Raw genomic sequence first — 17,396 nt, 5'->3', positions numbered from 1 at the left:
GCAGAAAAACTCAAAGTTTTTTACACAATAAAAAATTAATTGCAAATTTTATATATTCCCACTAACATTTCCCACCTAAACATTTTTGAATCACGGCTGTGAGTACTCTCGATCTCCCGTTCAAGTTCGTGCTCGATCTGCCGACTGCTCTATTGCACATTAAATGGCGTTACAGGGATGTTTGAACGAACCGGGCCTCCGGACGGCGACGTCACAAGGGGCAAGCGCCGTGGGAGGCCACTTTTCTGAGCTGTGGATAAAAGCCCGCGCATTCGCAGCCCCATAGATAACGCGACATGGCTAGCTTTGCACCGCTGCTATCGGACACCAGCAACAATGTCTCAGCGCTGGTCGTGGTCGCGCTGCTCGTCGTCCTGCGCCTCGCGGTGCGCCCGCTGCTCCCGCACGTGTGCATCGACGACCTGGGCCACGTGATCCGTGCGACGGAGGGCATCTTTGACGGCGCCCGTGAAGAGCAGCTGCTGCGCCGGCGGGACGTGTGGCTGGGCATCCAGCTGCGTCTCGCGAGGTACGACTACTCGTTTGGATTTTCTGTGGAGGCGTCTCAGTGTTTCGTCAGGGTACAGAAAGAGCACGCACATCTCCGCGCCCGCGTGCTCCAGGAACACGGCTTGACCTGCTCGTTGTGGGAGTGCCTTTACATATTCGGCGACCTTGCATTGCGCATCCGCAAATGTCGGCGAGAGGCCAGCGCTATCCAGCTGTTCATCTTGGTGCGCTGCCTTTCTAAACTGGGGCAACGCTGAGATGACTCCAGAGCAGGATGGAGGACGAGAGGGTCCATCTCCACTGCGAACGCGTCGAGGAGATCACGGACCTGCTCTCTTCAGGGCGGAATCGGTCCATGACCCATTAGGCAGCGTCGAAGCCGGGTGTGATGTTGTGTGCGCATGCTGTATGTGTGAATTGTACATTGCACCTTTTTGTGTGCACGTGAGCGTGGCGTCGAGTCTGGCAGGTGGGAGATTACGGGCATACGGCTATCAATCAAATATTCTGACCCAAACAGCCTTCAGAAGAATCTGTTCGGACTGTTCCCCACTTGATGATGGCGCTCAAACTTGCTCTTATAAGCCTGCTCAAGTGTGAAGGAACCTGCAAACATGGCACGGCTCCTCCCTTTCATAGCAGACACCGACAACAACGATATCCTCCAATACACTGTCGTAGCCGGGGTCGCCCTCATCGCAGGCCTCCGCTTCCTTATTCAACCGCTGCTCCCCCACTTCTGCATGGACGACATCGAACACGTTATTCGCGAGACTAAAGACATCTTTGACAAAGCCCAGGAGGAGCATCTATTCCGCGATCGCGTTCCGAGATTGGACATACAGCTGCGGCTATCCAGGTATAATGCTTTTCAGAAATTCTTGTCCAAAAATTCTGACATAGTATTCAGAGCACAAGAGGAGCAGTCGTACCTTCGCTCGCGGGTGCTGGACGAACACGGGCTCAGCTGCTCTGCACGCGAATACCTCTTCATACTCAGCGACCTCGCGCGCCAACTGCGCAGATGTCGACGACAGGCCAAGGCAATCCAGCTATGCCTCTTGGTATGCCCTTAAATTAACCAGTTAGTTTCGTCTGAACTAATATTCATCCAGAGAAGTATCGAGGACGAGAGACGCGGGCGTCACTGTGAACGCGTCGAGGAAATAGCGGCCGTGCTGTCGTCAGCGCGGTTTCGGTCCAGCGATTGACATTCAAGTTCAGGCAGACACGGCGTACTATATTCAGGGCAGAACTGCGAGGTGTGAGAGGTGTACAGTAGTGGCTTGCAGCTTGATGAATGTTATTTGCTTTCATGTTGTTGTGTGAGCGGGATGGACAGCCAATTTCGATAGTGTTGGGCCATTTCATGGCGCCATGAGAGGCATGCGCAAGTATATGACGCAAAGGGCAAGATTTTGAGCAGGGTGTAGTTCTTCGTAGTGGGAGTTGCAGCACAACCTTGAGTTGGTCTCAACCTTGAGTTGGTGTCACAGTGACCGTGACATTAATAAGCGCCAACAGAGCAAGCCGTGTATTTTCTTCTACTAGTATCAGGACAGCTAAGAACTAATAGCCCAACTACTCAAGGAATGGTCAAGAACGGCTGCTGTCCTTCTTCGGAGGGAGGAGTGGGCTCCGAGTCGGGGGCCAAAATGCCCCGCTCAATCGCCACCATTTTCTTCTTCCACAACAGGCCTGCGTAGTTGCCTGCGTTATAACCCGCTGCTGGATCCGGCGGCGCCTCATAAGACCAATCATCAGGGATCAGCCCCATTATGATTCCTCTGCCTCTCCTGGCCCGAAACGGGTCGGCCGATCTGTCCGTCGGCATCAGCCTTTTGGTTGTGTTCTGAATAGGCTCTTCGGTGACGATGGGACGCAGTGGCGGAAACACGACGTCTGCGGGGGACGAAAGCAGCACTGGAGACGATGCGTCGGGAGACAAATAGTGCTTTATTGGCGCTGTGGACACGGTATTGCCAACGACCACCACCGGAATGCGTGCTTGGAGGTATTGTATCCTGCTCGGCGCGACCGCGTGCGGTTTCCCCACCATCGTGTGCGAATCCCACAAGCCCTCCTCCGTTTGCATGGCATCGTCTGAATCACTGCTTTTCGAGTTGGCGGCATATCGAAGATGTCTTGGTCTTGGTTGCCATCGAGGCAGCGAGCGATTTCGCGTGAGTAGACCGCTTGGAGGTTTATGACGAGGTTTGCGCCAGTGGAGCCATAGTAGGCCGTAAACGCAGGCGCAATATATTCAGGGACCTCGAGGGAGAAGTCGAAATAGGGCTTGTCGTGACTGACGGCCCCGCCGGCGCTCTCAGAGGGCACAAAAAAGGAGAGCTCATGCAAGTTCTCATGGAAGAGATGTTCGGTGCGGGCGAGAGATATCAGGTCTGAGTGTGCGGAGTAGCGGCGAATATCGTCGTTCGAGAATTCTGTGTCCCCGCCAGCCGACGCCTCCCGCTTGGCCCAGTCCATGTTCTGCGTGATGCCAAGTGTGAGGAATATGCGCGACATGGTTGTGGAGCCCCTGGTCGCATTGATAGAGACCCTACCCGTTATCTTCTCACCTGGATCTGCATGAGCGAGGCACCACCAATTGTAAATGGGAGACCAAAACCTCGTTGCACTGTGTTCCCACCCTCCAGCCTTACTTCCCCAACGTAGACAGTTTGTTCGGGCGAGGGGAAGCATCGTTCTCTCTTCTCTATCCATTGTTGCACATCAGGGGGCGCAGGGTCACCGTGATCGTTGGCCGCATCTAGGGCTCGGCGCCGTACCGTATACGGCTACGGCCGTACTTTTACGGCGCAATACGGCGCCTCCCGGACCGTCGCCGTACCGTACTGCCACTTGGCGACCCTCACTACGGCTCCGGTACGGCTCCGGTACGGCCGTATACGGTGATACGGCCGTAGTTGCCATCAATGTCTGATGGCACGCATTCTACCCCTGCCGGTGGGTTATTAGGCGGTCTGATGGCTGCGAGACTGACCTTGATTACTCCAAAGGTCTGCTCTCATCGTTAGCGCCGGTTGCGCACCTGCGGGACCATATGTGACGCGCCGGTGTCACATCATGTCACCGCGACGACGCATCGGGCCAGCGCTGGCGAGCGTCCATCACCGGTCAACAATGAGGATGTTGACAAGCCGGTGTTCTGGACCTCGTGAGGCGGCGTTCGGCTCACGATTTGCGGGCCCGTGGCCCATCAGAAGCGACCGCCGTAGGCGACCGTACCCCGGCCGGATACGGCGCTACGGCTACGGTCAGTACGGCGGCTCACCGGAGCCGTACCGTACCGTACCAGCCACCATCAACCCCTGGTACGGTACGGCGCCGTAGCCGTACTACGGCGCCGTACTGCCGTACCACTACGGTACGGTGCCGAGCCCTAGCCGCATCCCGAAAGACCGCTGTGATAACGGAGGGCAGGCTGGTTTGCTTGACGAAATTCGGGGCAAAGTTTGTATGTCCTGCGCTTTGCTCGACAACATTCCCATCGGTGAATGCTACTAGCTGTGGCGCCAGCAGCTGACAGTGAAGAGAGCCGGCCTTTACCTATGGCGACAGCGACAGAGAAAGCACATATCTCCATCAGGCGCCGAATATCGGAGGGTTTTTTTTTGCTTGTGCTGCACGCACAACAGGGGCCTCATTCGTCGTGTTCTCTGTTTACCGGTGTCCTCTTCATCAAACAATCTATAGATGCGTGTTCGTCAATTCCAAAGTATTTGTCCTTTCCATGTCCTATGCTTTCGATGTTAACGTTGTCGTGGGACCGGGCAGCAAGCCACAATAAAATTATTTTGTGCTTAACATTCATCTCGCTCACGAAACGCTGTTATTGCAGCCTATCGCTGAGTTCCCAAACAGGACCTGCCAGTGGCGACAGCAGCGTCGACGTCATGATCATCCAGGTGTGCAACGGAAACCACAGAATTCATTCGGAGAACCACAGAGGCGCCAGCGCGAGGAACGTACATATTTGGCTGGTTCACGAACATCTCTTGGTTCATAACCGAAAGATTCCATCGTAAGAAGAAATGAAGAGATACGTGCACAAATGCCTTGCCGTCTCAAAGCTTCATTTGAGTCGCTACAAAGCCATCTTCATTACGGGCTGAATCAATTTTACATTTAAGCTCACAATGATGTGATACCCCAGTCGCAGGTAATTACGATCCGAATAGTATTTTAACTGACAGGCTCTCAGTTCAGAAAAATAGTACCAAGGTACACAACTTACTGAACCTGGATCAATGCTGGTCTTTGTTCCAGTGGAATAGCGAGATTTGGTTTGTCCATAATTAAACGCGTCATTTGACTGTCGATGCCGGGGGTGTCTGTTTCACAAGTTCTGTTAGAACGATATGAGGCTTTCGTGAGGCGGCTTTGGCTGCCCGCTAATGTCATTCCTTCTTCCCAAGTCTGAGTAAACCAGTGATTAGTCGCAAGATATGAAGATCAACAGAGGGAAACCCACGGAAAGGTACTGCTTTACTTGTTGCACAAATTCTGGATTTGTTTCGGACATCTCAATCCAGTCTGCAGCTATCATACGGGATCGCTTTTTCAGTTCGTCGATTGCTTTCCTGTCGAAGTGAGCCCCTTGTGTCATATAGGTCGAGGTCCACTGTGGAAGATATTCGAGGTCGTCAACGCGGGGCTGAAAGGGTACGGCGAGAATCCATTGGTCGTATTGATGGTCCCATTCTGGAACAGAATGAATATGTGCCTGTCCGCTGACCATGTTGGGGAAGACAGGAACTAGGAATTTTTGGAAGATTGCTGGTGGGGGCGAGCCGCCAAAGCTACACATTAGACAGACCAGTTGAGATCTTGCGTCGTACACCACGCACGGGCGGCGTGGTTTACCGGAGGCCACCGACGAAGCTCCACTAAAGATGGAGGATTTAACATCGCCATCAGCAACAAGACCAAGAAGTGGGACCCGGATAGATGTATATTCAGCCGTCCTGACGGCCCCGTTGCGCACAGTTTCTTGGCCTTTCCCATCCAAACGGTGAATTCGAACGGGGCGGGAGTCCGAGTCATTGCAATATTCGCAAGGAAAGCTTGGTTGAACCATGAGTTTGAAGTGGTCTGAATCCGAGCGCACCTCCACGACTTTATAGAAGAAAATAAACAAGGCTGACAATAGCCGTTGTACTCACTTGCATCACCGTGGCGACGTTGTCCATTAACAATAACCTTTGTGGGTCCAGGTATTCACAATAGAGCTCCCAATAGTCGCGCGCCAGCGACAAAAGAACTTCAAGTATAGTGTAAGACAACCAACAAGCTTGTTACCCACGACTCGGAAAAGTAGATTGAAGCAGGTCAAAATTGGATTTGAGTGTCCATGGGAAACGTACATAAGTAGCTGGAAAATAAAAGGTGGTCACGGGAGCTTACGTAGTCGGCAGACCTTGACCATCTACATACTTGTGTGGTGGACTGACCTGACGTCTCCTCACCTCTGTCCTCAATGGCCAACAACGTTAAACCCGACTTCGTTCCACGCAGAGGCACATTTGCATTGCTCAAGATTGACCCTGTAGCGTCTGTCGAGTATCTCGAAGATCCAGAAGCGACGGTTGCAAGCTCCAAACTTAACACTAAGCCCTACGTGATATATTCATCGGGTGTATGACTCCCAGCAACTACTTATGTGCGCATCTCTGACCTTTCGGCACAGTGGCTCAAAGTCTTCAACCCTCATGCACCATTTCGGGAAGAACGATCTTATTTTGTTCTCCAGGGACAACCACAGGACTTGGCCGAAAACTGTGTCGAAGCCAGCATGTCCCTCCCTATCGCCCCGCAGTCCATTGGTGTCACTGAGCACCCATCTGGTCGCGAACCACTGAAACTGGTCGACAAGCCTTTCCCTTGGCCGGACTGTTATCTCACGGCATTCGCATCTGTGATTGTGCGTTGCGCGAACGTTAAGAGTGTAGAGCCTGTTGCTGCCGAACTGGACGACGACGAACAATTTCGTTTCATAGTACTCACAGGCGATGACGAGGAGCGTCAGACCGACCTCATGGAGGAGCGGGAGGAAGCGAGGCGGAAAGATACCGAATCTGTGATCCAGCCAGAATCATTGGAAGAGGGCGGTCCTTCTGGCCAAGTTGAAGTTGATGCAGGAAATGTAGATGACGAAGAGGAACTTGAACTTACTGGTCCGGAAGAAACTGCCGCCATCATCCGCACTTTGCTGTCAAACGAAGTCCCGGAGAACCTTACAACCGTAACCTACACATTCGACTTATCAAGAGTCAGCGAGTTTAACAATCCCCGCGGATACTGGGAGGAGGTGGATCAAATCAACGAGTCAGTTATTTTCATGTTTTTCCTCCCGTGTTGTGTGCTGAGCACAGAACAGAATCGTCAAAGCATCACTGGCACGAAAGGAGGCTGTCAAAGTTGCGGCACTCCAGAATGACGCTGCGCGGTACGATAATAGAACAGGCACGGCCATATTTGATTGTACCGTTTATGGAGTATTTACCTTGTCCTCAGCGGAATTGTTACAAGGATACCAAGCTCTGCCACGCGATTCCGACATTCCAGAGCAGAGAAATGACGCACAACAGCCTCTGTCGTCACCCGAAGAAAAGTGGCATCCATCTCTCCGGCAGCGAATAGCACGAAGGATTTCCCGGGCTTTAGACACAACAAAATCACTCCTCCGGAACGCTTTTTGTTTATCTTCCGTATCGCATGAGACATAGACCTGCTCTACATAAACCTGCGAACTATCGTTTTTAACAGCACAAAACTGATACAGTGTCAACGAGAGAAAGCCTGAGCTTTCAAGTCCGATGCTGATTCAGACCTGATGTAGCCAGGTTATGAGCAGATCGGACGAGGTGATCATAATGCTGGGTCATGCATGACGATATTAATGTTCGCAAGACATGCATAAGATACGATGAATGAGAGATTTGCAACTGTGAACACCTCGAGCAACTATCCGTGTCAAGCGGACTGGCCGACATTTTTCTGCTAACGCTGCTGTCGAAAGCCAAGAACGCGATTTTTTCGCATTTTGTGGTTGGGATGCTTGATGGCCTTGTAATAACTTGGCTAAGGAACGGAGGTGAGCATTAAAAAAAAATAAACATTAGCCTCGACCTACCTGTTTTATTATCATAGCATGCAGCATCGACTTCTGCTGCAGCAGCTCTGGCGGAATTTTTGCGTGCCATCGATGCTTTGATGATTCTACTCCGAGTCCTCAATCAAAAAGAGGCAAAAAAAGAGAAAGTGCTTACTCGGCAATTTGGTCCATCTCTTTCCAGTACTCGCGGGGATCGTTGATTTCTTTGACGCGGGAGAGGTCGTAGGTAAATTTGACCGCGGGGAGCTGCTCGGAAGGCTCATTCGATAGCAAGCAGCGGAAGATGGCAACCATTTCGTTGGCCTCGTCGATTGGTTCATCGGCGTCTACATCGCTTCCGTCATCCTTCTCGCTGGCGGTATCACATTTTGACGCTGCTCTTCTTTCCCTTTCTGCTCTCGTAGACGCTTGAGGCGGCGAAGCTCGAAGTCATCCTCCGTCAAATTGCTGACGCGCAATTGGTCTTCTTTGTGGAGAACACAGATGATAGGGTCCACAACGAGGATATTTGCGGTGCGCACATTGGCGGTCGCGAACGCAGACAAGTAGCAGTCCGCAAAAGGAAATGGGTTGGTCGCCATCCTAACTGGTTCGCGTTTCGACGGATGCTCGTCGACACCGCAATTCTGAGGGACAATCGGAATCGACATGCTGGCGTCAATACATTGGGCAGGGAAATCTTGCGGTCTGCCTTGCTGGACGAATAAAACGTCTTCTTCGCGAAAAGGCGCCGCAGGATTGAACATACACTGGAGCTGCAAGATGTTGGTGAGGATGGAAGCAGATCGAGAACGCACTTACAGCAGGGATTGACACCACGTAGTCCTTGCTAACAAGTTTGGCACTTGCCGTTGTCGCCTCGGGGTCATGCAAATATTCCACCGATGCAACAGGGTCAATAGTGAGCACGGCAAAAGTTCCTCCTAAAGGAGCGAATGCGGCCTCTGGTGTCTTTTCAACGGAGGCCATGGAGTTGAGTTGGGATGTGTCGGTACTTGTAATGACTCCCGTTGCTGCTGGATTCATGACGGCGCAGATGGTTGAGGGACACGAGATGCGATGAAAGCAAGGGACAAGGGCTGGTTATTCATCCTTGTTTCTGTGGGTGAGTGGACGTCTGACATGAACAAAAGCAGAAGAAAACAAGGTCGGCGGCACGTGATCAGCATGAATCTGAGAGTTGTCATGATCGCATTCCCTCACGAGCGACTACTTGTATTTATGGACGACTAATACTTATTCTGCGTGGATATGTGAAGTATACGACGGAATGCTGGTTTACAGATGCTCAGGCTACGGGCTATTATGCGTGTTATGAAGCCACGGCGGGAAGGTGCGGCTGGTGAACACGAGATTTTATCTCGCGGCACATCACGGTCTTGTAGGAGTTGAGCTGTCAAGGCAACACAGTGAGCTTCACGAGACATATTTACTGGGCAAACCGACCTGTTTTTGCGTCATAAGACGTTGCATCCTTCTCAGCGGCTGCGATCTTGGCTGCCTGCTTTCGTGCCTCTGAAGCTTCAACTATTCTGCGCTGCACATGAGCAAAATGAAACAGCTCGGAGTATTTCTCACGTACTTCTCAATTTTCTGTGCCTCCTCCAGGAGTTCGCGAGGATGGTAAATTGTGTGGACGCGCGAGAGGTCGTGCGTAAACTTGACGATGATCATCTGCCCTACAGACTCGTCTTCATCGTCATCTTCGGCCCCACTGCCCATTTTGCTCTCGCCATCTTTCTCGGCCTTGTGCTCTGCGGCGTCTGCTTCACGCTTGTCTCCGTCCACCGCCTCCGCCGCTGGCTCTTTTGCCTTTTGCTCCTGGAGACGAGTTTGGTGAAGCTCGCGATCATCGTTGGTGAAACGGGTGACACGTGATTGGTCTTCTTTGTCAAGCTTGCACATGACAGGGTCCACGACGCGGACGTTCGCCGTGCACAGGCGCCCGTTGTCAAATGCAGACACGTAACAATCTGGGAAGGGAAAGGGGCTGCCGACCATCTTGACCGGCTCGCGCTTGGACGCATGGTCATCGACGCTGCACGTTTGCGGCGCAATCGGAATCGACATGCTGGCGTCGACAAAGTTGTCCATGTCGGTCGGCGGGCCTTGCATAACAAACATCACATCCACCTCGCGAAACGCAGCGAAACGATTGAACTTGCGTTTGTTCTACAGAGCAGGGAGAGGTTTGAAGGGCGGTAAAGAGCTTACCACAGGAGCGTAGATCACATAGTCCTTGCTGACGAGTTCAGGCAGCTGTAGCCTCTGGGTCATGCAAGTACTCCACTGAAGCAACGGGGTCGATGGTGAATCACCCAAATCGCCTCCAAACAACGTCGCCTCCGTGGTCCACGTCTTGCGCTCTTCTGCCTTAACAACCCAGAGTGCAGGGTCGCTGAGCGCTCGGTCGTAGGCGGTGTAGTTGTACAGTATTTCATCCTTGTCCTGAGAACGGACCATCCACCCGCCAGCCAACTGCGAATCCGGCCGTGTCTGGTTGTCTGCTTTGACGATTGGGGGCAATTCTGCGCCAGGACGCATGTATTTCACCTCGGCGAACTCATCGAGGCTGAGGCGGAGCGCGACGGAAGCGACTTTGGTCCCACAGTGTGCCGGGGCGACCTTGATTCGCAAGTCTCCTACAACACGCCAAATCAGAATTGCACGGTCCACTCCTTGGATAGGACTCACCGTGGGACGTTGTGTCGGGGGCAAGATCCTCCGCCCGCACCCAGGCTTGGACACGGCAGCCGCTACTCGACAGCGTTTTGGTTGTAGCGGAGCACTGGTGGGTCAACAATGCGACCGTGAAAAGGGCTGCGATACGCCTCCACGACGGCTTCATCATAGTAGGGTCAAGGTAAAGACGCCATTGTCGAGTTTAAGTACTTGCACAGATAGGCGCTGGGATTCAATAGGCGGAATGGGATCACTGGCAGTTATGCGGCAGAAGAGTACTTCTTGCCGCTTTACATTAGTTTGTGGGGACTTGAAGGCGAGCCGGATGACTGGCACAATGGATCCAACGCGTTTTTGACTCGGAGGATGATGAAGACATTCGTCAAGTCATGTGATCCAAATTTCTCTTCTGTTGTTGGTTGAACTTTTGCAAGTTCGTCCAAAACGTCGGTGCCTCTTCGACGCTATATCATATGGATGCTCTTCATCAGCTCAAGGGCATTCAAGAAAATCCCGCGAAAGGACTCGAAGTGGGCACCCCCAATAATTGACAACAAATTATATTATCTCCTATCCGTCTCAACACTCGCCTCCTCCATCCCCCTACCCTTCCTGTCATCATCGTCGTCGTCTTTCCCAAACATCATCCCATCCTCATCCGTATGACGCATCGTCTGCACCTGTGTCCTGACTTGGATGCGCTGCACTTTTCCGAACGTCCCCAACTCGACACCGCCACGCCCGCCGCTCGGCCCGGTTCTCCGCCCGCCACTCGGCCCGTCGTTGCTGCTCGTGTCCTGGTTCGAGGACCCGCCCAGGCGGATCGAGCGCCGCGAGTTCAGCGTCCACATCGCGCTGAAGGCGTATATTTTCGGGAGCATGTCGGTCGTGATGACCGAGAGCATCAGCGAGACGTTGTACGGGTCGGGCTTGTCGGACGTCCGCGAGGTAATCAGGTTCATCATCGCACAGAGCGCACCCGGCGCGGCGGTCTGGAAGGTCAGCTTGAGGATCGCATTCAGCATTCCCGCGGTTTGGGGCAGCACTTGTTTCGAGTGTTTCTGCACCTGAGGTCAGCGACGAACGGGAGAAAAACAAGTCTTCGCGCACCAGTAAAAAGTGTGCTGTTGATAAACAGAGAAGGACGTCGCCACCAAAAACGACGCCGACGTGGACAGAAACTGTGATGTCGATTAAGCCACCTCATACGCAATCTAAGCACGCTTACTCCAAATGCTTCGCAGCGGGGACGCAATGTTATGCAGCGTGAAGACCAACTGCGCGAGGTAAATGAATGCGCGACAGCAAAACGGGCACATACTGAGACAAACGCGGCGACCAAGGAGAAGAAGAAGATCAACACCAGGGCCACGAAGATGTAGACGTTTTTGCTGAGGACCTGGGAAAGTTGAGTGCCGATGGGACAAGCCTCGAGAGGAACCCTTACCCAGAGACGATGGCAGAGAAACATCTGCACATAGAACGACACACAGGCGCCAAATGCTAGAAACGATGAGTACCATCTCAACGAGAGAGCTGGCGCGTTACCTAGGCTGACTTGTTCGAGCCAGTGGGTGAAGAATAAATCTGCCGCTCCGCGAACGTCCGCAAAGTAAACGACATTCTGGACCCACATAACGCCACTGCAGAACCCGTCAGTCCGCCTCTCGAACAGAATCGCCACGCACATCATTTGCATTGACTTGAGTGTTGTGAGCACCAAAAGACCCAAGACGAACAAGCGAAGCGCGAATATGTCGGAATGATAGAGAGTGAAGTAGTGGGCTATTTGCGCGAAAATCACGCCCTGCAGGAGGAGGTCCCCGCAGATGCCCAAGTCCTGTTCTGTGAGATTCGGGAAATGAGCCAACACTCGTCACTCACCCAACCACCCATAACATAGATGATAATTTCAGTGGAGGAGGCCATGGCTGAGTCCGCGCTACCCTCATACGCTTTTTATATACGCATCGGCGTCTGTAAATCATGAGTCGATAGGAACTGTAGCGTGGCGATGAAATATAGGAGCCCTCCACAAAAAAAACCGCCGAGGGGAGAAATAGGTTGACGGCGACGTCGACCACTTCGCACGGCGGAAGACAATGCTTGTTCATCGACGATCCGCTGCTGCTCTTAGCTCAACCGCGAGTAAGCGCAGAGGCCCGTCGGCATAACCCATGGCGAGATGCGAACGCCGGCCCTCGGCTAGCCCTTGCGCGGAATTTTGTTCATCCAGGAAGGACTAATTGCTCAGAATTTGAGGGGGAGGCACAAAACATCGATATGTGTGGAGGTCTAGATTCGGTACAGGGCCTTGCGAGGCCATTGACATCGAGAATGGGCCATCTCCCCTGAAAAGCAGGCAGGCACCCACAAATGCCACGTAGAGGAAACCCTCCGAGCGCTAGCCCACGACGCCGAGGCGGCCAAACGAGAGAGCTTAGTGGCGGCAGAACAGGTCGCTGACCTAGCAAGACGGACAAGGGCGTTGGAAGCGACGCTGGTAGGCAAACTGGAGAAACTCGAGCGACAAATGGAGCTACAGGCAGCAACTACACCCATTACCAGTACATCAACAAACGGCAACCACAACACGAACACGACGACGGCGATGGGACCGACGATTAACCCGACACGAAAAAATACACCAGGGACGAACTCAAAACAGACCTCCAACCCACGCAAGCCTCACCACGATGCCCGGCTCATTGTCCAGATCAAGGAGGATTCGAACGGAGCAGGATCAAGACCGGACCCCACAATTGCGTGCAAAGAGATAAACGAAAGACTGACGGCCAATGACGACGCAAAACACCTGCGGGTAGTATCAGTAAAATACAACGACAACGGCAACTGTGTAATCACACTCCGAAGCGACCAAAACGCCAAAGAACTGCTACAGTTCCAACATCTGTTCTTGGACGTGATCTCCCGAACATACCCAGCGTTGGCGCTACCAGACACCAAGTGGGTGAAGATCAAGGTAGATGGGGTGCGCACAGGCATGCTGGACGACATCCCCGGGATTTACAATTCGGAAACGCTACATCAGGAGCTGGTAGAGAACAACAGAGAATACGCCGAGCTGAAAATATTGAGGCAACCATCCTGGCTGAGAACGGAGCAAGAGCTGAAAATGGGAGTGGCCCGGTTCTCGTCCATTGTCTTTGCAGCAGAAGACTCAGAAGAAACTCGGCGACTAACCCGGCAAGTCCAAGCCCTCGCCCTCTTCGGTAGATACTGCCGCATATCCCTATACACCGACAAACCGCCAGTGATCCAATGCAAAAAGTGCCAAGGATTCGGCCACTTCCAGGCGGCATGCAAGAACGAACCGCGATGCCGAATCTGCGCGGAAACACACACGGAGGAACAACACCGAAATGTACCAGCAGTCGAATGCAACAAATGCCGAGCTGAATCAGAGGCCGAAGGAATGGAGTTAGACGGGGATACACTTTGCGCACACACCGTACAGTGCGCAAACTGCAAGGGAAAACCTGACACGGACGCGAACCATATGGCGGACTCTCGCCAATGTCCGGAGCGACTGGCCCGATACAGCGCCGCCAAAAATGGCACAAACACAAACGCGAACATGACTGACAAGGAAAACGGCTGGCAGACAGCAAAGAGGACACGCAAGACGAGACCAACGGGCCCGCCAACTGCTCAGACACGGGAGGAGGGCACAATCAGCCAGCTACAGGGCCAGAACCAGTTCAGCGCACTGTCTGTTGAACAGCTGACAGCCCTAGACACAGCAGTGCGCAATATAAGAGCCGCCCTACCAGCAGGAACAACTCTAACACCGGAAAGCATTGCCGAAGCCTACACGAACAACCGACACCAATTCGAGACGCAATGACTGGACACGACCGGCGAACACTTAGAACGCGGCCAATTCGTCTTGGACAACTGAACGTCAACAAGAAACCAGAATCCCTGGCTGGATTACTGAACGATGCGGTGAGAGACTTTGATATTCTATTTATTCAAGAACCATGCTGGTCAAGAATAGGGTCGGACACAAATGGAAACGATGTACGCGGTCCAATGGCACAACAGGCATGGACACCAATGCTGCCGATGGACAACATACCAAAGGACAAACAACCCCGAGTCATGACTTACTTCAAAACGCGGCCCGACTTCCAGGTCACGCTGCGCTCTGACCTGCTGAAGGACCTCGACATGCAAGCAGTGGACGTGACACAACAAGGAGCGCCAACAGTGCTCGTCATAAACCTGTACAATGACACGGAGTTACCGTACAGCTCGGTGGAGAAGTTAGCCGAGCTCATCCTCCCAATGGACCGCCCGGTCGTTATCCTCGGCGACTTCAACCTGCATCACGAACTCTGGTCATGCCTGAACAAGAACTCGAACGAGCGATCAAGGAAGTTTGTCGAGTGGATATCCGGGGACAACGGGGGAGCGGCATTCACGCTAATGAATGAAAAAGCTGAGATAACATTCACTCCACATTCTTCACGCGGGTCAAGTTCAGTTATAGATCTTACGCTGACCAACGCAATTGGAGCAACAAACGCAACAATCAAAGATTGGTCGGTCGACCGCGGCATGTCATATGGATCAGACCACCATGGAATAAGATTCATTATAGACCATGGAAGGCATGAAATCCAGAATATAACGGGTGAAAGGTACAGCCTATCTCTAGTTGAACCGAAAGACTGGCAGTCTGCGTTTAGGTACGAACACGAAAAGAGGGTCGCGAGCATCACGCCAATCATGGGGGACTCCAACCCCACGGACGACGAGCTGGAATTGGCAGCAACAGCGTTAACGGACGCAATGCACGCAGCAACAGCAAGCGTGGGGAAGGTGAAGAAACCGAGCAAGGCAGCGAAACCATGGTGGACAGTCGAGCTGAAGGAAGCAGCCAATAAGCTCAAGCAAGCCCAAATAGAGCTCAAGACAGAGGAGACGAGGAGTGGGCGATGGTCAACATACCTACGGAAGAAAGCGAAGACCATTGGCAATTTTTTCAAGAGACTTGTGAAACGGACCAAAGCTAAATGGGCGATTGAGAAGGTACAATCAGCGGAGACGGCGGACATTTGGGGATTCCGCAACTGGTCCAAGGGAACTCGCAACTACCCAACCCCTGCAATAACCCGCCGCGGGCAGGACCCGGCAGTAACCCACGGAGAAAAATGTGATGCTATCCGAGATGAGTTGTTCCAACCCCCGCCGCCGCTGGAACACGAACCTGACATCAACCTGAGCGATAGGCTTGCTGGTGACCTTGAGTACGAGGAAGTAACCACGGAAGAGGTCCGAGAGGCCATCTTCGACTCCAGCACGTCCTCGGCACCTGGAGAGAGCCAGGTCTCCTACAAACTCCTCCGGTGGGCTTGGACTGTGGACCCGGAGACACAAGGGGAGATTACTACACTCATGCAGAAGTGCCTCAAGAATGGCTACCACCCACAACAATGGCGGAAAGCGATAGCAGTGGCGCTACGGAAGCCAAACAAGCCAGACTACTCAAACCCGCGCGCGTACAGACTAATTCAACTTCTGGAGTGTCTAGGCAAGGTTCTCGAGAAGATTGTAGCAAGGCGTCTAGCATACCTGGCCGGGCGGCATGACCTGGTCCCAGGCACGCAGTTCGGAGGGGTATCGAATACGTCAACAACAGACGCCTTACTCACGTTCACAAACGATGTACAGGCAGCATGGAACAGTGGCAAGGTTACGTCTGCCCTAACTTTTGACATAAAAGGATACTTTGACTGCGTAAATCACAGGAGACTACTTTGCGAACTGCGACGCAAAGGCATCCCGCTCGAATATGTCAAGTGGACAGCCACATTCCTGGAAAACCGCCAAGCCGCGGTATGCCTCGACGGGATCCGAGGGGAGATGAAGGCAGTCGAGAACGGGATTCCGCAGGGCTCGCCAGTCTCACCAATTCTGGCAGCATTCTACAGTAGTGGGCTCCTGGAAGCATTCGAGCCCAAGAAATCGATCGTTGGGCATATACCACTCCCGGACGACCCCTCAGACACGTCTCTGATTATGTATGTAGACGATGGCAAACTGTACGTATCATCATTTTCACTTGATACTAATGTTAGGATGCTACGACTCGCATACATACGGGTACACAACTGGCTCCGTGCAGCGGGACTGGACATCGATGTTACCAAGCGAGAACTGATGCACTACACACGTCGACGAAAGGATAAGTCCCCAGCAATCAAACTGCCTAGCGCCGACGGCACCGACACGACAGTCGTGGTCTCAACCTCATTGAGATGGCTCGGCGTGTTCCTTGATCGCAAACTCCTTTTCAACCACCATGTCAAGACGCTGGCGGCCCGGGCAGCAAACACGGTCAACGGAATCACGATGCTCGCTAACACAGTCAAAGGCCTATCCCAAGGCCACATGCGACAACTGTACCAGGCATGTGTCGTCCCGGTTATGACTTATGCAAGCTGTGTATGGTGGACAGGCAAGAAAAACCATGTCAAGCAGCTCGAGAAGGTACAGCGGAGAGCTCTAAGGCTGATCTGTGCCGCATTCCGCACAACCCCCGTCCGCGCACTCGAGATTGAAGCATCAGTACCCCCGATACATCTAGCACTGGACCAGGCAAATCGACGCGCGGGGATACGGTTTAACAAGCTGAGTACCAAGAACCCAGTCATACAACGTCTACCTGATGAATGGCGCAGCGGGAACGCTCCAGCGACTCCCCCACCAATGCCCATGAAACCCAACAACAGAAACAAAGCTGACCAACAGAAGACGACGCAGCTAGAAAGACTGGCCCGCCACACAAGCCCGCATGACGAGAGGATTTCCCCCTTCCTGACACCACCATGGCGCCGCAACTTGTCAGCATTTGGAGGAAGAATGACGGTAACAACTACGAAAGGAGTAAAGAAGGCTGAAGCGGCAAAAGCTCACCTCGAGCGAGTGGCGGACCTGGCACTACGACCGTCACACATACTCATTTATTCAGATGGCTCACTTAGGGAGATACACCGGATGCGAAGAGTGGGCGCGGGAGCGGTTATCTACAGAGGAC

The 17,396-nt window shown here is 53.0% G+C and overlaps 4 protein-coding genes across 4 annotated transcripts; 1 reads left to right on the top strand and 3 right to left on the bottom strand.

Annotated features, from left to right (window-relative positions):
* Window positions 1-1,124: 1,124 nt before the first annotated feature.
* Window positions 1,125-1,721, top strand: MIND_00531900 (uncharacterized protein; the record flags this gene model as incomplete). The annotated part of the gene is made up of 3 exons (XM_037362105.1): window positions 1,125-1,369; window positions 1,421-1,574; window positions 1,626-1,721. The coding sequence occupies 3 exons, from the start codon at window positions 1,125-1,127 to the stop codon at window positions 1,719-1,721; spliced, it is 495 nt and encodes a 164-aa protein (XP_037222397.1).
* Window positions 1,722-7,974: 6,253 nt separating this feature from the next.
* Window positions 7,975-8,674, bottom strand: MIND_00531800 (uncharacterized protein; the record flags this gene model as incomplete). Its single annotated transcript, XM_037362104.1, has 2 exons — window positions 7,975-8,403; window positions 8,450-8,674. 2 exons carry the CDS (start codon window positions 8,672-8,674, stop codon window positions 7,975-7,977), a joined length of 654 nt encoding a protein of 217 aa, XP_037222396.1.
* A 203-nt stretch (window positions 8,675-8,877) lies between these two features.
* On the bottom strand, window positions 8,878-10,499 carry MIND_00531700 (uncharacterized protein; the record flags this gene model as incomplete). The annotated part of the gene is made up of 5 exons (XM_037362103.1): window positions 8,878-9,041; window positions 9,095-9,180; window positions 9,231-9,820; window positions 9,863-10,290; window positions 10,343-10,499. The coding sequence occupies 5 exons, from the start codon at window positions 10,497-10,499 to the stop codon at window positions 8,878-8,880; spliced, it is 1,425 nt and encodes a 474-aa protein (XP_037222395.1).
* Window positions 10,500-10,893: 394 nt separating this feature from the next.
* Window positions 10,894-12,259, bottom strand: MIND_00531600 (uncharacterized protein; the record flags this gene model as incomplete). Its single annotated transcript, XM_037362102.1, has 8 exons — window positions 10,894-11,391; window positions 11,441-11,511; window positions 11,559-11,607; window positions 11,652-11,729; window positions 11,778-11,833; window positions 11,879-11,973; window positions 12,019-12,170; window positions 12,215-12,259. The coding sequence occupies 8 exons, from the start codon at window positions 12,257-12,259 to the stop codon at window positions 10,894-10,896; spliced, it is 1,044 nt and encodes a 347-aa protein (XP_037222394.1).
* Between the last annotated feature and the right edge of the window lie 5,137 nt (window positions 12,260-17,396).

The sequence above is a fragment of the Mycena indigotica genome (genome assembly GCF_014461135.1).
Source record: "Mycena indigotica strain 171206Taipei chromosome Unknown Mind.scaff0004, whole genome shotgun sequence".
NCBI classification, from domain to species: Eukaryota; Fungi; Basidiomycota; class Agaricomycetes; order Agaricales; family Mycenaceae; genus Mycena; species Mycena indigotica.
This window is presented reverse-complemented; position numbering and strand designations above follow the sequence as displayed.